We start from the raw sequence: 25,000 nt of genomic DNA, 5'->3' as shown, positions 1-25,000 counted from the left end.
ACAGCTGTCATACATGTGATACTGAAGCAGCTGTACAGATGTGGTTATTTGCAGGAGATATTGTAGGTGGAGTGTGATGTGTTTTTGTCAACTCATTTTTATTCCAATAATTAACCACTGCAGTGTTCTGTCTCTCTCACACTGCAGACTCCAGTTGACTGAACTCAATGCAGCAATAAAATTACTGAGAGCAAATGCACAGCCTTCTGCTGTCAGACCTCAATATTTCTGGAGCTGATTGATTTATTGTTACACATTAAAGCTTGCTCAGATATGCAAGGATACCAGGGGGAAAAGGAAAACCCTCAGAGCGTGGCTAAATCAAGCCCTTGCAATGATACTGTTTAATTCTGTGATTTTACAGCATTAAGCCATAAAGATTGTGGTGTCTTATATATTCAGTGACATGTACAGTATATAACACAGTTGTAACATTAACAGGTGGACATCCCAGAATCTGTAATAAATAAATAACAAACTGAATCTCTCTCTCATGTCTTCCTGCTGCATAATCTCCACTTTCTCTGGATTATGTAGAAATATACAGTGGGAAGTGTATATCAGGTCTCCTAGTGTCCTGGCACACACACAGCTGAACAAATTCGGCTCACGGGGATCGCCCTTCTGGTGTCATATTCGACGGGGGTGTGATCCGTTCCCCGTAATTACACCAACTATTATTGCATCTTGCACAAGAGGGAAGAGGGAGGGAGATCCGCCGAGCTGTTCCTGGTGATTAATGTAGGTATGCAGTGAGAGGGCACAGGGGAACGTCTGGTGCATAATTATTGCAAAGTGTCAAGCAGTGTGAATGCTCTCCACAACCCGATTCGCTACCCTGCACCTCCTCGTACACACACACACACACACACACCTCATGGAAAACAACCCAAACCGCAAAAATGATTAAACCCCAAAAAAATGATTAAACTTAGAAAAGGTCATATTGTGAATCTATCATTTAGCACAGCTGCTGTGAGGAGAGATAGCAGGAGCGAGGAAGATTTGTAAAGGATGAAGTGTAGCTCGTGTGCCTGTAGAAAGAGCTTTGAATTTTCCATCCAAAAAAACGCAGAAACTCTCTCCGTTTCTCTTTCTTTCTTTTTTTTCTTTTTTTTTTTTTTACAAGAAAATGTATAATACGATGTAATATTTTTAAAAATATATATAATGATTCTTAAGGCAGAAAGTACATGTGCTGCTCACTTTGATGTAGAATAATGGTAGTTCAGAAACCTGTAGCACAGTCTTTTATTATTCACATCTTTTCCTTAATGATTTCACCGTTCTGTTCTGCTTCTGTGGGTTCCTTACATAAGAGCCTCTACTCCACAAGTGTCTGTCCCTTTATACTCTTTTTTCCTGCAAATGTCTTCAACACTGCGTACGCAATGGCTGCTAGAATTATAGTTTCACTGATATGAGGGTGTTGGATTAATTCCAATCATAAAAACTTTCTATAAATATATAAACTCATGTTAAAATGTGCATTCTTTAAGCCTTTTATCCCTAGCAGTCATTATTCCTATTAGATATCTTTCTTAATCCTTATGCTGACACATGAGTGATTTTTCTACATTTAATACAGATTTTTGGATATTTTACCTCCAAAACCTTCACCATAAAATATATATATTGAAATTATATTGAAGCTGTTCTGGGGTTTTTCCGTTCCTCATGTAGATGGGAAGCTAGCAGGTGTGTCGCTCTGACATTACAAGAGGACAGTTGTAATCTGGTGTTTAATAGGAGAAGAAATTTCTATGATCTCAAATAAAAGCAATAAGCAGTCACGTTACTGGCAGATATGTTTGGTATATTTCTTCTATTTATTCTGCTATCTAATCCAACGGCATTATATCGGAATGGTTTGTTATAGATGTGACAGGACATTTTGATTGTTTAGCCAACAGTAAATGGCATTTATTGATGCTATGCAGTCACTTAAAACTGCAGTCAGTGATTAGGTACAGTACATGAATGTACAGTCTGGGCTAGAAAGAAATCAGGCCCAGATTTTATTCAGATGTATGTTATTTTTTATGAATGTTAAGACATTGGTGCTGTTGTTTTTTATTTAAAAATCCACTTCAAACCATTGGCACATGCAACAGCAAATAAACATTGTCTTCTATAAGCAGGGGCATAGTTTCCGGGGTGAAAGATTGGGGTTACTAATCAGAATCAATTGCAACCACAGCAATATTTACATCATGATAAACTGAAATATATGTTGAAGTAATTCATTTTGGAACATCCAAATTGACTGAGTTTTTATAATAAATCAAATAAAAATACTAAAAGTCCCTCTTTTGTTGCACAAGTTGGTATCGCCCAACTATTACCTCGATTCCTGCTGTGTAATCGGGAGAGCAGATGAAGGTAGTTATGAAGATGAAGGGAAGCACTGTCTTAATCGCAGACTCTTCTGCATTGTTGGTCAGCGAGAGATAGTAAAACATGTACTCAGAAGGAAGTAGGACATTATAGTGTAATCTAGCTAACAACACTCCACAGCCAGCTAATTCTTTGCAATTAAGCCGCATCTCGGTTGTTTACACTGGAAGTCGTGCTGTGCCGTCTTCTGATGACAGATGGCTCAGGTTTATTTTAGTTTACTCCGTTGTCGAGTATCTGAACGTTCTGAGGTGACGTGAGGTCTTGACGGAATCGACACATCCTGTGCGAACCTTTTTCAGATCGATGCTAGGCGACTCTTTCACCCTTTTACAGTTTTCTGAAAAGAGCTTCATATACAGTACATCTCTCTTGCCAAAAAAAAGATATTCTGTTGTCTACACCACACTGACAATAGATTAAAATCTCACAATGTGTGAAATAAGTATAGTTTTAATCAGTTACAGTATAAACTCTGTTGTTATGCCCTGTGTTATTTGTTTTAATAAAACAATCATTCGATCTTTGCATATGAGGGATAGATAGATTAGACAGATGGATGGCTAGATAGATAGAAAGGTAGGAAATTATGTAAGTTTTCAAACCAAATTTAGACCCATGTGTATAACCAATGTGATTGGACAGCAAAAATCGAACATTACTTTTATTTTTAGTCTAATTCTTAGTCTACATATAAGAAAGATAGATGCCCCCCGCCCCCTTTAGCCTCTTCTAGCCCACTCATTTTTTAGTCAGCGAACTAAATCCTATAGTTATATATATATATATATATATATATATATATATATATATATATATATATATATATATATAAATATATTATGGATCAAGCTGAGCTATTAGTACCTCTTCCATTACCTCACATTACAAGTCAATAGAAAATGCTTCTCCCCCTTGCTGTAATGTCTGTAATAGTAATAGCTATTTTAGCTTGTTCGACAGGTCCGGTGGCTTGTTTCCAAGGTTACACTTTTGGTTCCCAGTGGAAGGTCACTGTTTTTGAGCTGAACCCTGCTGGAGTAATGAGATCAGGGCTTTCTTCTCGACTGCGCCTGCAGTTCTTGACGCCCACCTGTGCGCAAGCTGTTCTGCTGCACTGCAACTACATTTCAGTCAAATATGCTCTAACTGCAGCTCAGGGCCCGTATACTTCATTACCCAAGCCTTATGTGTAGTGTGGTGTTTGAGTAATAAACTGGGTTAAGATTTACAAGCTGTATAGTTGTCAGGTCAGGGCTTTGAATGAGTCACAAAATAGCACTTTTCCACCTGATTTGCGGCACAGCTTGGCCCAGTAAATTACATGTGAGCCTGGATTTTGTCCCATTACTAAGTTAATCACACTGTAACTAAACACCTCTGCTGAATCTTTTTATCCATATTTCATGTTGGACAATATAAGTGTATGAGTGGAGGTTAAAAGAAAAAGTGATGATCATTGATTGGACAAATATATCACAGATTTGCTCTGATGAATGTCTCTGGCTCAAACAAAGTGTTCTGTAGTGATTGTGTATTGCTTCTGGAATTGGAAACAACTGTACAGGTTTACAGCCAAGCTATCGTGTTATGAATGTACAAAAGAATGTATGATAGAATAACTGAACATCACGGCTTTATCATACAGATCAGATTCATGATTTAAGATTCAAAACAATTTCACACGTACACCGTTACATACAGTATACGTCTTGCAGTGAAATGAAACTTGACCCACTCCTCCTAGACTGTGCATCAAATAAACTACATTTAAAAACTAAGTTAAAAAATAAATAATAGAAATAAGATGTTCGATTAAGTTACATGTAGTATCAGTACACTATGTGCAAACATTTAAGACATTTACAGATTCTCCCTGGCAAATTGACTGGGTGTGAATGAGTGTGTGTGTGTGTGTATGAGGTGCCTTATGATGGAGTGTCATCCCATTCAGGAAGTATTTCCCATCTCATTCCCAGCGTTCCTGGCATCATCTCCAGAGCCACAGCAGCCCTGACCGAAGTAAAAATATTGGCACCCTTGCTGTTGTTTGAGCCACTTTCCCTAAATATTGTGTGGAACCTTGTGAGGAAGATGCATGACACGTAATACACATGCATTTTAACATGTTATTTTTAATTAATTTAATGAACATCAGTTTGCAATTTTCAAGCCAGACTCTGCCAATCATTGTCTAGAGGACACTCATATGTGTGGGCTTTTCTTTTTGCTTACACAGCTTATCAGCTAGGGTGTGGTGAATTCCAGACTTAGATGAATTACTATACTATATAATGCCAGAAAGTTTGGTGGTAAAGAGCCGTAAGTAAATCCTGATTGACTTTACATCCTTTACGCTCGTATTTCTTTACAGTAAAAAGGCTTCCCCTGTGTATGTGTGTAGTCTTTCACTGTGCACTGTTGTGCTTAGTCAGTAAAATTGTGTGGATTTGTGGATGCTCAATTACCCACACTGCCACTGCTCACACATATCGCTCCTTCTCCTCACCTCCTTCCTGTAGCTCGGAGTCAGTGACATTTCACCGAATGCAGTGGAGCCGAAAACAGTCACAGATCCAGCTTTCAGAAAAAACGCCACCCTGATCGCATGAGTGTGAATCTTTCATCCAGTTCACTGAGAATTGTTTCTTGTTTAATTTACAGAGCTGCAGGGTATGTTTATGGCTCTGTTGTGGTACATGCTAGTGAACACAATTACCGGTTAGCTTGTGGTAGATGGGGTTAGGAAACACTTGCCAAAACTAGAAAATGAGTCCAGCTGAGTTGTGCAGAGGCTTTTATCACAGATGCCGGCTGGTTTTTATCAAACATTTTGCAAAATTGTGAGTATTTTTCTTTTCTTTCTGGGAAATTCAAGTACACTTGGCTAGGCTAGGGATTTCCTAACAGGTATTAGTCATGGCATTCAAGGCAGCTGAGGATGATTTTGATAAATATATGGACTGACTAGTGGCACAGTAGCATTTTTCTCTTTTACTGCAAAAGTCGTTTGAATTCTCTTCAAACTGTCACACTGGCAAGATCATAGTGTACAGATTTTAGTTTGTGTGTGTGTGTGTGTGTGTGTGTGTTTATGGTGGGTGGATATATATATCTATTGGGAACAAATGTTGATATCTGTTTTTGATATTTTGGAAATATTTGTCTGGTCCCCATGATGACATAACTTCTTTTAAAGAAAAAGCTCCATAAGAACTAATGCAGTTTTTGTAATTAAGCTCATGTTAATCCAGGTCAATATTTTTTTAAGAGTAAAATTGTGTGTCTCTGTAAGCAAATATAAAGAACAGTGCTCTCTAGAATCTAAGACTAAATCTTGTTTACACGGTCTTCCAGGCACTACGGGGAAAGTTCGTTTTTATTTCTACAGCTCACTGACTTCCCGAAGAGATTATTTCAATTTACTGTCCTCGCTCAATAAAGTTGATTACAAACCACAAGCCTCAGGGCATTTTGTCTGACCAAGCATATCACCCCCCCCCTGCAGGTGATCTGGTGTCTCGTGCCATGCACCATCTCCAGCCTCTGCACATCAAGAGCCTGAGTAACGACACGCCGGTGCACCAGAACCGCGGAGGACCCATACACTGGGAACCGGAGGCTCTGTACACCCTGTGCTACTTCATGCACTGTCCGCAGATAGAGTGGGAGAACCCTAATGTGGAGCCCTCCAAGATCACCCTGCACACAGAAAGGTGGGAACAACTACACAGCAGAGAATCTGTATATATATTGTATATAAAGTGAAAGACTTTTTAACTACTGTGTCTCATATAGCTGCAGAAAGACTATACTGGAAAACCATGGTAAATAAACCATGAAAGGTACTCAGATCACATTGCATTGCCCAGTGCAGTCCTTATTTGATTTGAAGGCAGAAAGTCAGAGGCAGAGGGAGACAGATCATTAAGGTTTCTTAATTGCTATGTTATACAGTGAATGAGCTTCAGGCCTGCTGGTAAGCAGTTAATGGAGATGGGAATGCTAATGGAAAGTTTGCCGAGGTGTTCACCATTCACAAAGCGCTATGCAGTGTGACACACCCGCCGGGACATTTCTGGATTGATGAGTATCTCTGATTAAAAAAAAACTCTCCACAAGGGACTCATGTATGCTCCAAGAATAAAGACACAGGAATGAGTTACCAGATTCTCCAGAGAACAGATGCTCCTGTTCTCCTCAGGGCTCATTTTAACTGTGGATAACTGCAGCACAGAGAGAGCAAAAGGAAGGAAGGAAAAAGGAGAGAAATTGAGGGGTAAAGACGAGGCGTATCTCGGGGAGGAAAAAGGGAAAGCGAAGAGTGAAGGGATGTAGATGGCTGGTGAGCTGGTGATCAAGACGAAGAGGTTGAATTGAGGGTGCTGGTGCATTTAGAAAGGAGAGTGAGAAAGAAAAGATGGTCCTCTTCCTTTGATTTGGTGAATTCTTTCCAAGATGTCCAAGATTCTCTACTCTCTTTCATCAAATCAGCGTTGAAGTTATTAATGATTTCAGTTACGAAAATTTGTTTATCGCTTTTAGCAAATTAGTGCTTAAATCGTTTATGCGAATCGTTTTTATGCTAACCAAGATTTACACTTCTTTTTACACTTTTCTTTGAATCAATATTTGAGTCATTAGTGAGTCATTTTGTTTGTTTCTGAGAATCTCTCAATTCTTTTAGTGAATCAGTATTTGAGTCATTAGGGAATCATTTTGTTTATATCTGGAAATATCTTCACTCTTTCAGTGAATCAGTATTTGGAGTCATTACTGAATCCTTTTGTTCATTTCTGAGAATCTCTCAACTCTTTCAGAGTCAGTGTTTAAGATAAGTGTAAATCATTTTGTCAACAGATTTTCACTGCACTCTTACAGCGAGTATCTGAGAATCTAAGAATCAGAGAATCAAAGTTTGACTCATTTGTGAATCCTTTTGTTAATTTCTGAGAATCTCTCCTCTTCAGAGGGTCATTGTTTGAGTTAACTGTGAATCAGACTGATATTCTCTCTTTTTCTTTCAGCATGTCAGTGTTCGTGTCAATTGTAAATCTTTTTGTTCATAACTAAGATTCACGGCTCTCTTTCAGCAAATCAGTATTCAAGTCATTAGTGAATCCTTTTGTTCATGTCTGAGATTCTGTTCGCTCTTTGAGTGAGTCCGTGTTGTGTCAATAATGAATCCTTGTGGTCATGACTGTGATTTGCTCCTCTCTTTCAGGGAATCATTGTATGAGTCATTAGTGAATCCTTTCACTCATGACCAATCATTCACTCCTCTCTTTCAAAGAGTTTTTGCTTGAGCATTGAGTGAGTCCTTTCGGTCAATTGATTACTCATGTTACTAAAAAACGAAAAAAGTATTACTCTTATTTTGCTGCTAATCTTCACCTCTCACTCTCTACACTTTCTGTCACTCAAATTGCAGTTTAGTTTCTCTCACCCCGTAAAAGAAGGTTGGTTAAAGTTTCTGAAAGGATTTAGATGACAGCGTTTGATTGATTTTTCTATTTCCAAAAGTTGTGGCCTTGAAACGTAAAGCTTTTCACGCTTATATCAGCAAAATGCTTTGAATCCATCAGACCTTGAGAATCTAAAAGTCGGCACTGTGATGTGGAAGTTAAACAAACCGTGCTATACTCGTGATGTGTGTTTTTCATACATACAGTGATTTTGTGCTAGAAAAAGCAGTCCTAATTGTCCTCAGTGGCCGATTTGTAATTGCTTACTAAATGCTGGAAGTAATTATTTTTGGAATTAAATATTTATTTCCACTCTAGACATGTTTCCCTGGTTAGTACTGCTTTTCATAGCTGTTTTTTTTTTTTTTTTTTTAAGTCTAAAGGTCTTTTGTAGGCATGCAGTTTTGGATTTGCCTTTTCTGAAACTTGGCATTGTTGGTATATTGCAATTCCATTTAAAGCCCTAGTGCATTTTAGAGCTGCCAAAGTGTCTCAGCAGTTGGGACATCTTTAATACTGTGCTTCTACTGTAGGTATAATTGCCTTTTGATGTAATTTGATCACAGTCCTTGAATTTTAGATATCTACTACCTCTGTATTTGTGTGTTTAGAAAGAAAGAAGCTTTTATTTGTCACATATACATTAGTAAAATGATTTCTTCACATATCCCCAGCTTTGTTAGGATCAGAGCATTGATACAATATCCCTGGAGTAGAGAGGCCTTGCTTAAGGTGGCAGCATGGCAGCACTGGGACTTGAACTCCGACCAACAACCCAACCCTTAATCTTTTAATAGACCACTAACCTAGGCTTACGCACTTATGCATAGTCAGATGTTCAGTAAAATGTTTAAATTTGTATTTGAATACTGAAATCACTATTTAGGCATCTGTGCCATTTTTCAACATGAAGACAGTGACAAAAAATATATGAAAACACTGCTTTGGGTAGCATTTTGGTGATGTTGTGTTATGTTAGCAGTGTGGATCTGGGCTAAAAGAAAACAGCAGAGAGCAGTCAGATGTGTAGCCTGTGGTACAAAAGATATATTGTCAGTTCCCCTGTCTAACCAAATACTGCCCCAAACAGTCACTTAAATGCCTGTAAAAAAATGTTGCTAGTTTAAAGTGTGACTTTAAATGTTTCCTTTAGGACAAGATGAATGTGATGTTAGCAAGAATGTTAGCAAAGCATTAGCTAGAGAGCTAGAAAGAGCAGGCTAGCATATTGGTGCCCAGATAAAGCTATATATATATATATATATATATATATATATATATATATATATATATATATATATATATATATATATATATATATATATATATATATACAGTGAGGGAAAAAATTCTTTGATCCCCTGCTGATTTTGTACGTTTGCACACTGACAAAGAAATGATCAGTATGTAATTTTAATGGTAGGTGTATTTGAACAGTGAGAGGCAGAATAACAACAAAAAAATCCAGAAAAACGCATTTCAGAAAAGTTCTACATTGATTTGCATTTTAATGAGTGAAATAAGTATTTGACCCCCTACAAGTCAGAAAGATTTCTGGCTCCCAGGTGTCTTTTATACAGGTAAGGAGCTGAGATTACAGTAGGAGCACTCTCGGGGAGTGCTCTTAATCTCAGCTGGTTAACTGTATGAAAGACACCTGTCCACAGAAGGAAGCAATCAATCAGATTCCAAACTCTCCATCATGGTCAAGACCAAAGAGCTGTCCATGGATGTCAGGGACAAGATTGTAGACCTACACAAGGCTGGAATGAGCTACAAGACCATCGCCAAGCAGTTGGTGAGAAGGTGACAACAGTTGGTGCGATTATTCCCAAATGGAAGAAACACAAAAGGACTGTCAATCTTCCTCGGTCTGGGGCTCCATGCAAGATCTCACCTCATGGAGTTTCAATGATCATGAGAACGGCGAGGAATCAGCCCAGAATTACACTGGAGGATTTTGTCAATGATCTCAAGGCAGCTGGGACCATAGTCACCAAGAAAACAATTGGTAACACACTATGCCGTGAAAGACTGAAATCCAGTAGCGCCCGCAAGGTCCCCCTGCTAAAGAAAGCACATGTACAGGCTCATCTGAAGTTTGCCAGGGAACATCTGAATGAATCAGAGGAGAACTGGGTGAAAGTGTTGTGGTCAAATGAGACCAAAATCCAGCTCTTTGACATCAATTCAACTCGCTGTGTTTGGAGGAGGAGGAATGCTGCCTATGACCCCAAGAAGACCATCCCCACCGTCAAACATGGAGGTGGAAACATTATGCTTTGGGGGTGTTTTTCTGCTAAGGGGACAGGACAACCGCACCGCATCAAAGGGACGATGGACAGAGCCATGTACCATCAAAACTTGAGTGAGAACCTCCTTCCCTCAGCCAGGGCATTGAAAATGGGTCGTGGATGGATATTCCAGCCTGACAATGACCCAAAACACACGGCCAAGGCAAAAAAGGAGTGGTTCAAAAAGAAGCATATTAAGGTCCTGTAGTGGCCTAGCCAGTCTCCAGACCTTAATCCCATAGAAAATCTGTGGAGGGAGCTGAAGGGTCAGTGACAAAACCTTAATGACTTGGAGAGGATCTGCAAAGAGGAGTGGGCCCAAATTCCTTGAGATGTGAGATGTGTGCAAACCTGGTGGCCAACTACAAGAAATGTCTGACGTCTGTGATTGCAAACAAGGGTTTGCCACCAAGTACTAAGTCATGTTTTGCAAAGGGGTCAAATACTTATTTCACTCAATAAAATGCAAATCAATATATAACCTTCCTGAAATGCGTTTTTCTGGATTTTTTTGTTGTTATTCTGTCTCTCACTCTTCAGATAAACCTACCATTAAAATTACAGACAGATCATTTCTTTGTCAGTGGGAAAACGTACAAAATCAGCAGGGGATCAAATAATTTTTTCCCTCACTGTATATATATATATATATATATATATATATATATATATATATATATATATATATATATATACATGATTCTCAACTGATATGTGGTTTATCTGAAAGAGTATACAAAGATACAGTTCGATTCAGACTTGTATTACATACAACATGTACACTAACACTAAATCTAGTGAAACGGCTGATATTTTCCTGCCTATTTTCCTAAGAAAAGGAAACTCCCTTCCTCTTAGTTCTGTTCTTGGGCATGTTTAAAATTCCAAAACTGATTCAGTAGAGAAATATGTGTGTGGATTCTACAGTGTGGTCCATGTGCATGCATTGTGTTTAAGGGTGGAGAAGAGAGTGAGTGGACATGTGTGAGAAGGGTTGGAAGAAGGCTGGAAGGCTTGTGGTTTGTTTTGGCAAAGCTTCCTGGCAGGCTTTCTGGAGGTGGGTAGGTGTCTGGGGGAAAAGGCTGTCGAAATCTAGCTGTAAAAACCAGGTCAGGGAAAACACATTGAAATGAAAAAAAAACGAGACATTTGTGCGGTGACATTTTATACTTTTGAAAATGATATTTGAAATATTTCATTGTTCTTGCTGGGATATCTGGGTTATATCACAGAGCTGTGAGCTCTAATGTTTCCATTATAGCTGAATCTAACAGAGGGATTTATATAGAGCGAATAATTTTTTATTTTATTTTTTTTTTGTCCCACTTATAGCTTGTGTTTAACTGCCAGTAGGCATGTGCAGAATGTGAAACCCAAACCATCAACATTTTCACAGTGTTTTCTGGGCAACGTGTGGGCGAATAGATACTGCAGAGCTGTTGTGCTGAGGTAATGAACAAATATGAACATGGACCATTTTAGAGCACACTGTTGTGTGTATGCTTGTTTGACCCTTGTGTTTGAGGTGCGATCATGATTAAACTCTGTAGCTTCTTTGAGACACCAACGCCTTGATACACAAGAAATAAAACACCCTTTTATAGGAAATGAACTAATGATGGCAAGGTGCGAAGTTGATTATTCTTCAATAAAGCACTTCTACAAGTGTTTTAATCTTCTCCTGTGAGAGAAATTTGCTGATGATTATATATTTATTATAGAACGGCACATTGTACATTTTAACCATTTCCAGTTACATTTAATGTTGGTTGGGAAAGAAGTCAATTATCACTTAAATTACAGCCGCTTTAAAACCATCATTTCCTTACCAGAAGAAGATTAAAAAATGTAGTTTGACACCCAGGAAGGTTTGTAATGTTAACAGAAATACAAAGCTCTCTATCTTGAAGGTCCACTCCGTTCTTTAACTCCACTTCCCAGAATATACCACAGCCTACAAACATGGCCGCTACAGACAGTAATCCCCAGCTCCACACACCACCTGCACATTTACAGACTCCAGGGTTCTAATTACACACACACACACACACACACACACACACAGACACACCTTAAAATAGAAATTAATTCACATCAATTTAAAGTAGACTCTCAGTAGTGATTACTCGGACTTTACCAAGTCTTAACTGTTCTTTTTTTTTTATTCTGTTTTTATTATCCTGTTTGCTAACCCTCTGTCTGTCTTTGACTTTAAACATGCCTAATGTTTAGGATTGTTTGCTCACTTCTAATGGTGAGCTTAAGTCATGTCTGAAATATCACATGTACTGGTTGAACGCACATCAACTTCACCACAAAGTCATAATTACAGGAGGGAAACTGGATTTTCTGCGGGTTGCATCAACACCTCAGAGAAATCAATGAATACAGCGTCTGTAGTTGATGATAATTTACTGCAGTTGAATGTTCACTTGTCTCTGGAGCTGATTTCAGTTATTTTCAGCTACGATGTGTTTGTTACATATGCAGATACTGCAGCTGAGTTATTGAAATAGAAGCAAGTTGGTGAATATTTAAGCACATATAGGAGAGAAATTTGATTTGATTATGATATGTAACGATAAGGTTTACAGCGACTTCATGAATTGATTTAAAACATACCTGATGCACATTCTTTGTTCTTCATTATCTTGAAGTAGAGTTTAAAAACCACTTCCTGTATTGTTTTGTGAATTAAGAGAAGGTGCACCTCCATCTTGCTCCGACTAACACACCTGACATCGTAATTACGACTTTCCCACTGGTAAAAATGAACTTCCCAGGAGGACCTGAACACGCAGTAAGCCTATCCTTTGTGACATGAAGACTTTCCTATGGAGGAAAAATTCAGTTTACAGATTTGCCTCTCACTTAGCTCTGGAACTGGAGTCTCCTATCAGAAAATGCTCAGTATACATCTCATGGAAAATCTTACCATGCTGAATCTTGCTAAATTGTATGCATTTTTTTAAAATCATGGCGTATATGTAAAACATCTAACACACAAGTCCGTGCATAAGATTGTACTACAGAAATGATAAAGCATTAGAACAAGTGCAGTGATATAAACCATGCTCTTAGAGTTATTGTCAGAGCAGCTGGTACAGAAAAATTCTTTAATACCGTCGGACCAATCAGACTCAAGAATTCAGAATACCATGCATTGGTATATTAAAATAATAAATAATAAATCTTTAATTTGATTTATGAATACTGAAATCATTTCAATTTGGGCATCTGTGCCATTTGTCAGCATAAAAAAACAGCGACAAAAAATATATGAAAACGCTGCTTTGCAAGTTAGCCTTGTGGATCGGGGATGAAAGAAAACAGCAGACAGAGTGCAGTCAGATGTTGTACAAAAGATATATATTTTCAGTTCCATGTCTAACCAAATACTGCCCCAAACAGTCACTCAAATGCCTGTAAAAAAACTGTAGCTAGTTTAAAGTGTGACTCTAAATGCTTCCTTTAGGACAAGATGGATGTGATGTTAGACAGACAGACAGACAGACAGACAGACAGACAGACAGACAGACAGACAGACAGACAGACAGACAGACAGACAGACAGACAGACAGACAGACAGACAGACAGATAGATAGATAGATAGATAGATAGATAGATAGATAGATAGATACTTTATTCATCCCAAAGGGAAATTCACAGTTTCCAGCAGTATCCACAAACACAGCTAATAGATAAAATAGGAAGGAATATAACAAAAATACTAAAATACCCAAATTAGGGTACAAAATATAACAAAAAAATATATAAAATAACAAAAATATAAAATATTTTTTTGTTAGCAAGAATGTTAACAAAGTATTAGCTAGATAGCTAGTAAGAGCAAGCTAGCATATATGGTGCCCATATAAAGCTGAAAACTTTCCTCTTTATACTGAATCTTCAGAGATTTTTAGAGCGTGTGTAGAACAGCTGCCACACAAGTCCATGCATAAGATTGTACTATAGAAATGATAAAGTATAAATTAAAAGTCCTGAGACGTTTGAGCTTCATGTTTAGAAATCAGATTTGTTCCTGCACAGACTTTGAAGATCCTCCATAAGGTCAGTGCAGAAGACATGCGATATTTCTCAAACGGAAACGGAATAACAAAAAATATATATATTTACTTTGTTCTGCTTTTCTGCAGACGTCGCATATTCTGGAATGAGTGTCAGTAAGTAAAAAAAATAACTTATATATTCAGTTTCCTCCTGCTGACCGAAAACCTCTGACACAAAAAGAAATAATAAAAATCACTATTCAGCACATTTTACCCGCACATTCTAAGCTGCAGTGATTTGAGGCAGCTGAGAGACTGTAATTAGTAGCACGTGAAAGAAATGTGAATTTGACCTGTCAGGATATAATGGCCTACATCACAAGAAAATCACAGAGATGGACACAAATAGTAAAATAGGTAAACAGTTTATAACCCTTTTTACCAGTACACTGGATTTCCAGTCTGCCAACAGGATGGAAATCAACATATGAGACATTTTCAATCAGTATGAACATATGAATGAGTTTATGACTGCAAGTCTGATATAAAATGAGTCAGGACTCTGTTAGCTTTCAGTTTGAGATGTGTGTTTTTCCCTCTGTTGGGTAACAGAGAACTTTAGTGGTTGAAGATAACACCTTCAAATTTGAGATGCTTATGAACAAGCACTTGGGGCATCTCAGAGAGCAGACATGGGTTTGATATCAGCATTTACTTTGAAGATAGAAGCATTTGTGTGGGAAAATAAAGCGTTTTTGGTTTGAATATATTGCCCCTAGTAGTCTAGGAGAAAAATGAAATACTTATCACTACAGCAGCACATTCTTAAAGCCCTGAGTGTCTACTTTCATATGAGTCATTAAGCACCACTCTGGAGTGTGACATGACAAAGACATTCAATAGTGAACAAAAAAACAGGCAGAAATTCCATTTTTTGGCTTGTTGTAAAAGAGTTAATGCAAACCAGACAGACAGTCCTAAAATATTAAGCAAAATCTGCCAAAAGCAGGTAGTGGTCAGGAGAACAACAAACATTGGGCAAAAACTCAGGTAAAGCAGATAAAGGAATAGAGGTCAAATCCTGGAAACTACACAATGAAAAGAAGGCGTGTGTGTGTGTGTGTGTGATGCTGATTGAACACAGGTAGCTGGGTGGCTGTGAAAAAGGAAGTGTGTGTGTGATGCTGATTGAACACAGGTACAGTAGCTGGGTGACTGTGAAAAAGGAAGTGTGTGTCTGTGTGTGTGTGATGCTGATTGAACACAGGTAGCTGGGTGACTGTGAAAAAGGAAGTGTGTGTGTGTGTGTGTGATGCTGATTGAACACAGGTAGCTGGGTGGCTGTGAAAAAGTAAGCGTGTTTGTGTGTGTGTGTGTGTGATGCTGATTGAACACAGGTACAGTAGCTGGGTGACTGTGAAAAAGGAAGTGTGTGTCTGTGTGTGTGTGATGCTGATTGAACACAGGTAGCTGGGTGACTGTGAAAAAGGAAGTGTGTGTGTGTGTGTGATGCTGATTGAACACAGGTAGCTGGGTGGCTGTGAAAAAGGAAGTGTGTGTGTGTGTGTGATGCTGATTGAACACAGGTAGCTGGGTGGCTGTGAAAAAGGAAGTGTGTGTGTGTGTGATGCTGATTGAACACAGGTAGCTGGGTGGCTGTGAAAAAGGAAGCGTGTGTGTGTGTGTGTGTGTGTGATGCTGATTGAACACAGGTAGCTGGGTGGCTGTGAAAAAGGAAGCGTGTGTGTGTGTGTGTGTGTGTGTGATGCTGATTGAACACAGGTAGCTGGGTGACTGTGAAAAAGGAAGCGTGTGTGTGTGTGTGATGCTGATTGAACACAGGTAGCTGGGTGACTGTGAAAAAGGAAGTGTGTGTGTGTGTGTGATGCTGACTGAACACAGGTACAGTAGCTGGGTGACTGTGAAAAAGGAAGTGTGTGTGTGTGTGTGTGTGTGTGTGTGTGATGCTGATTGAACACAGGTAGCTGGGTGACTGAAAAAGGAAGCGTGTGTGTGTGTGTGTGTGTGATGCTGATTGAACACAGGTAGCTGGGTGACTGTGAAAAAGGAAGTGTGTGTGATGCTGATTGAACACAGGTACAGTAGCTGGGTGACTGTGAAAAAGGAAGTGTGTGTGTGTGTGTGTGATGCTGATTGAACACAGGTACAGTAGCTGGGTGACTGTGAAAAAGGAAGTGTGTGTGATGCTGATTGAACACAGGTACAGTAGCTGGGTGACTGTGAAAAAGGAAGTGTGTGTGTGTGATGCTGATTGAACACAGGTAGCTGGGTGGCTGTGAAAAAGGAAGCGTGTGTGTGTGTGTGTGTGTGATGCTGATTGAACACAGGTACAGTAGCTGGGTGACTGTGAAAAAGGAAGTGTGTGTGTGTGTGTGTGAGGCTGATTGAACACAGGTAGCTGTGTGTGTGTGTGTGTGTGTGTGTGTGAGGCTGATTGAACACAGGTAGCTGTGTGTGTGTGTGTGTATGTGTGAGGTTGATTGAACACAGGTAGCTGGGTGACTGTGAACAAGGAAGTGTGTGTGTGCGTCTATGTGTGGGTGAGGCTGATTGAACTCAGGTAGCTGTGTGTGTGTGTGTTTGTGTGTGTGTGAGGTTGAATGAACACAGGTAGCTGGGTGACTGAACAAGGAAGTGTGTGTGTGTGAGGCTGATTGAACACAGGTAGCTGTGTGTGTGTGTGTTTGTGTGTGTGTGAGGTTGAATGAACACAGGTAGCTGGGTGACTGTGAACAAGGAAGTGTGTGTGTGTGAGGCTGATTGAACACAGGTAGCTGTGTGTGTGTGTTTGTGTGTGTGTGTATGTGTGTGCGTTGTAGGAAGTGTAGTCTATGGCAGACATGTTTGTAGGCCGTGGTGTCGGCTGGAAATCGGAGATTGTGACTGAAGATGACATGACAGCCTGCTTTGATTAAATAACTGATCTGGTGTTTCATCTCTCTACAGTTTGCTGAACTATGGTTTGTTCATTTTTGTTACTCTCAGTACACTAAAAACAGATAAGATGATCATTTTAGCATGTATCCCCTCTGGCTGTTCGTTCTCTTTCAGACCGTTCATCGTGCTGCCTCCACTAATGGAGTGGATCCGGGTGGCTGTAGCACACACCGAGCATCGGCTCAGCGTATCTGTAGACAGCGATGACGTGAGACAGGCCGCCAGACTGCTCCTGCCTGGAGTGGACTGTGAGCCTCGGCAGCTAAAGTAAGTCACAGCTCTGCACCACAAATGTGTACATTGGGTCTAGTCTATAAACATATCTGTCTTATTAAATGTGATGAACAGCAGATGTGGCATTGACACAGTGGTTGGTTGGTGGTAAAGCTTTAATGTTCAGAATCAGGACTTTTTGTGTCTGAGATGAAACTTACATGATGGTGTCGTCCTTCAGGGGCTCACCTCAGTGATTTGCATATATTTTGATTTGCCACAGATTTTACCCAAGATGCCCTTCCTAACCCAACACTCACAATTTATCCAGACTTGGGCCCAAAAATGAGAGTTAACCCCTCAGTGGCTGGGTTGATTCCCTGCATCAGTGAGAGTGAAACATACAACAAAAATCTAAACCTTATTCATCATTAAATAGTGAGAATTTAAATGCATTTTTTATACTCTGGATAAAATATAGCAGGACAGGTGTTTTCTTGAGAAGTCCTACTCAGGTTTGATCCGAAGCTGAGATCTGGAACTGAGTATAGCCTTGCCGAAGGCTACTATGCCCTGTTTGAAGAAGAGTTCTTCTTTCAAACCAAAGGGAACGTTACATAACGTACAAGATATACACGGCTTTGTGTTTTGTGATTACTCTTTAAAATGATCTAAAAAGATTACTTTATACCAACACATCAACTTTTTCTTCTTCTTCTTTTTTTTTTTATATCACACAGATTCTGCACCGTTATTAAGTTAAACCTCAACAATGCTGGCATGATAAATAATTTTGAATTATTCACACAGTCAGTGTTCACAGCGAAAAGCTCTTCCCGCAGGCAAATTTAATAAAGGAATAAAAGAATGAATGTAAGCATGGAATTCAAATGTCCCAAACACAAAGAATTGTAGGATTTAGTTTATCTTTTCAGAATTGTCCTAGATACAATTTCCGTAGCTTTAATATCCTGTGAGGTATAATTACAAGAAAGGGGAAAAAAAATGAATATACCTGAGATTATGACTTGCTACTACTTTTATCCTTTCATCATTTGGATAATATGCTTGGCTAATGATAGATCCTTCTTCGTTGTGTATTGTAATGCACACTGATTAGACTGTAAGACAAATTATTCAGTAACTATTATGAACAGGCAGCGCTGGAAGGTTCTGTGGGGTTTAGAGGTTTAATCACTTCTAATTCATTACCGCCAGTGAGGGGGAAACCAGACGTAGGTAAAACAACCAAGGAATTAATCAAAGACAAGCTGAGGGTGGAGACCTGAAACAGAAGCCAAAGTAAAGCTAAAGCACATGGTACAGATGTGACGGGACTCGTGATACAGACTGAAGTGAGATTGTGTTGATTTTTTGTCTGTTTTGTGATATCTTGTTTTAACATTCAACAAAAATGACCCCATTCCAAATAATATAATTATATATAAAAAAATAATTCAAGTAAGGTATAATTTAAAGTAAATCACTGTGTGAAATTATTCTTAATTTGACCTTTTAGTGGTTAATAAGAGAAGAAATATTTTCATAAAAATGACATTTGTTAGAATATAGGCTTGGGAAAACACTAACAAGACCATTTTATTTATAGAAAGATAAGATTTTAACTTTCTGAAAGTATTACAAAAACACGTTTCTGCATCAAATATGCCGGTATATGGATTGGCTATGCTAAAAATGCCCCTTTGGGTGAGAATGAGTGTATGAATGTGTTCCCCCTCCCGCCTTATGCCCCGTGTTCCTGGGATACACTCTGGAACCTGACTGAAGGTGAATGTATGAGAAGCAGTCACCCTTTAGTATGAGATTTTCCGACATGGTGCTGTGTAAATGCAGCTTTCACTTAAAAAATGTTTGACAAATGTTCTAATCCTGCCAAATAAACAAAGCTTTGCTTTAGGGCTGTTCTTAGCCCTGGCAGTAGTTTGTTGAAATAAAACTTCACTTGAAATCAGTACGTGCCAGGCTTCCTGTTCAGCTCACAGTGGTTTTAATGTTGGGGTTATTAGAGTGCATACAGGCCATTAACTACACAGCAGAGGAACATAAATGCTGCTGCATTTTCTTATAAACAGCCCTATAGACAAGAGGGGAAAAAACAGACCTTACGTATCTATATTATTATCTAAGTATAATTGGAAGTACATTTTATACCCAAGTCCTTAATTCAGTACATGTTTGATGTATAAAACTTTATACATCCAAAAAGATTAGTGTATTTTCTTTATAAAATATATAAAGTTCATTCATTTATATTCACTAATCTTTATTTTAAACTCTCTGCTTGTTTATAATTATCAGTAATATTAGTGTACATTTATTCCTTCTGTAACTGTGCTACTCATGACCAAAGGCTTATTTGTAGTATATAATAATAAGTTTTAAGCTATTCTATTCAAATTCTATTCTATTCTATAAATATTTCTATATATTTCTATATTATCCTCTTAGATTCTCTTCTACTCGATGTCACCAGAGTCTATTCTATTCTATAAATATATTTAAATATTTTTATTAGATTCTCTTCTACTCAATGTCACCATATTCTATTCTATTCTTTCATGTTCTATTCTATAAAAATATTTTTTATTAGATCTCTTCTATGTAATGTCACCAGATTCTATTCTATTAATATATTTCTATATTTTTTATTAAATTCTCTTCTACTCAATGCCACCATAGTCTAATCTATTCTATTCTATTAATATATTTCAATATTTTTATTAGATTCTCTTATACTCAATGTCACCAGAGTCTATTGTATTCTATTCTTTTCTGTTCTATTCTATAAAAATATTTTTATTAGATTCTCTTCTATGTAATGTCACCAGATTCTATTCTATTTAATTCTATATTTTTTATTCTATCCTATTCTACTTGGTGTCACCAGAAAGTATTCTATTCTTTTCCGTCTCTGCCGGACATATTTTATTCTGTTCTGTTCTATTCTATTCTGTGAATTTTTTTTTTTGTTCTATTCTATTTAGTCTCTGTAAGACATATTCTATTTTGTGTCTTTAGAGAGAGAGAGGTAAAGTTTGTTTTTGGTTCTTTTTCAACTGCTTTCCCAATTTCTATACGCACAGCACAGCACATTTCCCTCAAGACAGGACTCAGTACAAATGGCAGGATGATTTCAACTGATTTAGCTCTAGGTTTCATTACATCAGATAATGAATCAGCATTTCTGCTTGGTTTCGGGGGGGAAAAATAGTTATTTTAAAGAAGATGTCTACTGGTATTGACATACAAAATACATCTGTTTGTTGAGCTCATTAGCATTTAGCTAGCTGCTTTACCAGAGCACGCTAGCGTTTCTTGCTAACTCAGCTGTCCTACAGTTATAGCCAACAACTGGTGACAAACTATGATTTAAACTCACCACTGAAGCATCTTGCTATCCTTACAGCTGAATATATTGGACCTCTTCTTCTCAACAACAGTAGCTGTATTTCAAAAATGTATTAATGAATATTAATGAACATTGGATGTCTACTTATGAATATTAATGACTAGCAGGCGGTCCAACAGACTTCAACTAGCAAAGTTGAAGAGATATGCTGCAACAACTCATTAAATATACATGGATATGATTTTCAGAGTATAAAGCAGTTAAAAAATGATGTGACAAAAATAGGATTTAAGAACAAGATCAAGATGTATTACATTCATAAGATACTAGCAGGTTTTGTCTGAACTACTACCCAGGTTTCTTGTTTGACAGGAAGATACCTGATACATTGAAGCCTTTAAATGGAAATGAACACTAATTAGAATCTTCTTATATCTTATTTAAAAAAATATCTGTCAAAATCTCACTCACAAATTATGGATCTGTAGCTAGCAGGTTTACTGTATGCTGTCATAAGCTTAGCTTTTATAGCTAGCTTGGCTTTTCAGTCTATTTACATCAGCATGTTGGACTAAAATGAAACATCATAGCTGAACAAAGATTCAGATTCAATCAAATTGTCTATTTGACTATTTTTAAGACCTACCGTACCTACCGTACCGTACAAGAGCATTTTGATTTAGCTAGCAAGCTAAGTGTTGACAGTTTCATCTCACTAGCTAGCTATGTGTTTTGCTACCTACAGAACAATATACTGTATATACTAGTTACTTAAGCAAATGTTGCTGCAAGTTAATAAAACAGCAGCACACGATTCAGGTTTCTCAAAAGTTGAACTGTATTTTGTTGTAATTCTAATATTTCAGATGAAGTTGAATGGCAGGGCTATTGGTGTAGCAGGTAGCTGCTGGTCTTTCAGTGTGATATGCCACATGGAATAGTTAGAATGGATTTTTATGACATTTGTTTACATTTTCATCAAATTATAGTATCAGATTTAGCTTCAATCTAAGTGTGATTACAGGACTTCCATGGATCAATGACTGAAAGCCAGGGCATTTTCTAATAATTTTTAATTTTATTACACTGGTGGAAATCACTACTAGCTTTGCCAGAACGATTATGCTTTCAAATAATATCAACAGTAATTTAATGGCAATTTAATGACAAATAAAAGTGGGTTTTTGCATGAAAAGAGATTACTAAAAAGAGATAAAACAAAATCTGTCTCCAATAAATCTGTTGCCTGCATGTTATAATGTGGCTTTTAATAGTTCGTAAAATAAATCTGTCCTTAGTGAATGCCTCAGTTTTTAGAGATAAATCAGACAATAAATCACTAGTTTAGATTACAGACATAAAACCCAGGTGTTGGAGCTCTGCTTCCATGTGCTTATGCTCTTAATGTAACACATTTCCTGACAGTTTTTCTTGCCTTTTTTAGAGCAGACGATTGCTTCTGCGCCACACGAAAACTGGATGCAGCCTCCACAGAGGCCAAGTTTCTGCAGGATCTGGGCTTTCGGATGCTCAACTGTGGCCGCACTGACCTGGTCAAGCAAGCGGTCAATCTGCTGGGACCTGACGGCCTCAACAGCATGAGTGAACAGGTTAGATTTGCTGATACACACAGAAACACACTTGACGTGACTGTGATGACAAGAACAACAAATGTTTAGTGTTTTTTTTTTCTTTTTCTAATTTTTGTAAACTTAAACACATTTCTATGAAAACTACCACTGACACACTGCAGCTCTCCTGCATCCTGCATTGGCAGAAATTAGATTTTCATTTCATTGTCTACTATGGCAAAGCAATATGCTGGTATAGTATCAGTAAACTGTCATATTACAGTGTCAGTTTAACAGTTACACAGTGGCTTAGTAGTTAGGTTCGTCTTGTGGGTTCGAGTCCTGCCTCCACCTGGTATATGGTGTTTGCTTGTTCTCCTTCAGGTACAAATCCAGTTTTCCTTTTCCATCCAAAGACATGCTTTCTAGGCTGACTACATTTACATTTCCGGAATTTGGCAGACACCCTTATCCAGAGTGACTTACAATTTATCTCATTTTTATACAACTGAGCTATTGAGGGTTAAGGGGCTTGCTCAGGAGTCCAGCAGTGGTAGCTTGTGAACCCTCCTGTCAGTAGTCCACATTAACCACTAAGTTACCACATCCCTCTAGTACTTCTAAATTGTGTTTGTGTGGGATTGTACCTTGCGATGAGTTAGGACCTGGTCCAGGGTGTCCCCTGGCTCATGCTCTGACCCTTTTTAGGGTCAAGCGCGACAGAAAACGGAATTGATTCATCTTTACAATTATTTCAATTCTAAATAATGTACATGATGTTTTACTGTTTTGTTAAGTGCAACACTACTATTACTATTATTTTTACTGTGTTAAGATATCGGCAGTATTTTCAGCAATCTCATATATCCCTATTTTCAGATCTCATATATCCCTATGTTTTAGTCAGAGCGCTCTCTATATCTCTATATGCAGACTAATAATTCTAACTAAAACACTCCTCGTTTGAGTGTTTGAAGGTCTTCATGCTGCTTCCAGAGATTTACAAGCAGCCCTTCTGAAGTTGTGTCAGGAATGCTTGACTCTCTTCAGAAAAGCACACTGATATCCCTCAAATTCTTCCAAGCCTCTGTTTGTGTTGGACTTTTTTACCACCTGCAGGCCAAATGGATACCAGCAGTTCATGGCCTGACTCTGGCGGTATTTCACATAGACTGGCAGAGATCTTTTCCCATTTCTCTCAGTACACTTGGGAGACATTAGAGATACTCATGTGATAGGGTGTTTTTATGTTGATGTTTTTTTTTTGTTTTTAGCATGACCATGTTATAATTTAATCTAAGAGAATTCAACATTGAATGGCTGAGTTGATGAATTCTGAGTTGTTTGCTTTATACTGTTTCTTACTCCAACTAACAGTTTCCTCTATTACACAAAAACAGATCAGCTTCTAAAACTGCAACTTTCATGCTAATATCCACTGTCAAGGCCATCTGTCTTGTCATCTTGTAGACCACTAAATAACTAAAAAACTGATTCAGGAAAGATTCAGGTACGCAACACAGGTTAAGACCTTAACCAACTATGATTAAGACAAATCATATTATTTCTGATTTTTTAAGTGACATCATAAATGTGCTAGCAGAATTCCACTAACTTTTCACAAGAATAACAAAAATAAAAAAAAACAAAAATCTGTACCAGAATCTAAACATACCACAAACATTTTCATCTAAACATATTTAATGTGCTGCTGGAGTTGTTTTCTTAAATATTAGTACAAATTAAAGCTATATTAATATCAGTTTTAGAGAGATTATATAATCTCAAGGCAAAAATGCAGAAATTTAACTGTGCATGAAAAAACTAGAAATAAGGAAAGAAATTACAGTATAAGTAAATTATTTTCTCAGGGAGAGAGATTATTCTCTGAGGGGAAAAAATGTTATGTGTTTCATCACTTGAAAGCACTTTGAAGGTATTTATATAACACTAGAAAAAAACATGTTGATCATAACTATTGTGACTGGTGAGGCAGAGGTGCACATGAACTTATAGAAAAACTGAAGTCTGAGAGAAAGCCGGAACTTTCTATCGATTCCCACCTCTCTCTTTCTCCACTAATGATGAAGTTTCTGCACCCACCACCTGCTTTCTCTTCCTTGCTATACCACTGTTACTCCTACCTAAGAGGCTTTAGTTGAGAGCCTGGCTGTTGATCACAAAGCAGAAGACATTCAGAATTTTATCCCAACTTTTCATCATATCATTTAGTTTAAAGTGTGGCTTACAAAATTGCATTTGGAGAAAAACCTTGAGAGCTTGAAAGTTTTATTTCATCTATAAAACCAGCCGGTTTTCTACTAGGTATTGAGACTGAGGTGTGTGTTACCCCAAATACATTGGATTACCAAATTCTGTCACAAATTTTGTGATATTTTTATTTCTTTTATGGTAAACTAACAGTCTTGTGATCATTTTTAATTGATCACAAGGGATTCTCCTGTGATGGACTGGTGACCTGTCCAGGGTTTACCCCTGCCTTTTGCCCAGTGTGCACTGGGATATGCTCCAGCAGACCACTGTGACCCTAATTAGGAATAAAGCAGTATAGGCAATGGATGGATGGACAAGAGATTCTTAAATCCAAGTTAGATGATTCTTTTTTAAATTTCATTTAGTTTTTCTTCTTCTTCTTCTTCTTATTATTATTATTTACTTCAAATAAAACATTTTGTTATGAAAAATGTATGTTTTATTGATC

The 25,000-nt window shown here is 37.9% G+C and overlaps 1 protein-coding gene across 2 annotated transcripts in view; it reads left to right on the top strand.

The window, feature by feature from the left end:
- btbd11a (BTB (POZ) domain containing 11a) overlaps positions 1-25,000 on the top strand; it is a 214,870-nt gene that overhangs the window by 155,188 nt on the left and 34,682 nt on the right. For both annotated transcript variants that reach the window (XM_058416565.1, XM_058416566.1), the window contains exons 3-5: positions 5,906-6,113; positions 17,239-17,391; positions 22,152-22,317. In XM_058416565.1, coding sequence (XP_058272548.1) covers positions 5,906-6,113; positions 17,239-17,391; positions 22,152-22,317 — 527 coding nt within the window. The remainder of the gene's footprint in view (positions 1-5,905; positions 6,114-17,238; positions 17,392-22,151; positions 22,318-25,000) is intronic.

The sequence above is a fragment of the Hemibagrus wyckioides genome, linkage group LG19 (genome assembly GCF_019097595.1).
Source record: "Hemibagrus wyckioides isolate EC202008001 linkage group LG19, SWU_Hwy_1.0, whole genome shotgun sequence".
NCBI lineage: Eukaryota > Metazoa > Chordata > Actinopteri > Siluriformes > Bagridae > Hemibagrus > Hemibagrus wyckioides.
Note: the sequence above shows the minus strand (reverse complement) of the source record. Positions and strands in the feature narration are given on the sequence as shown.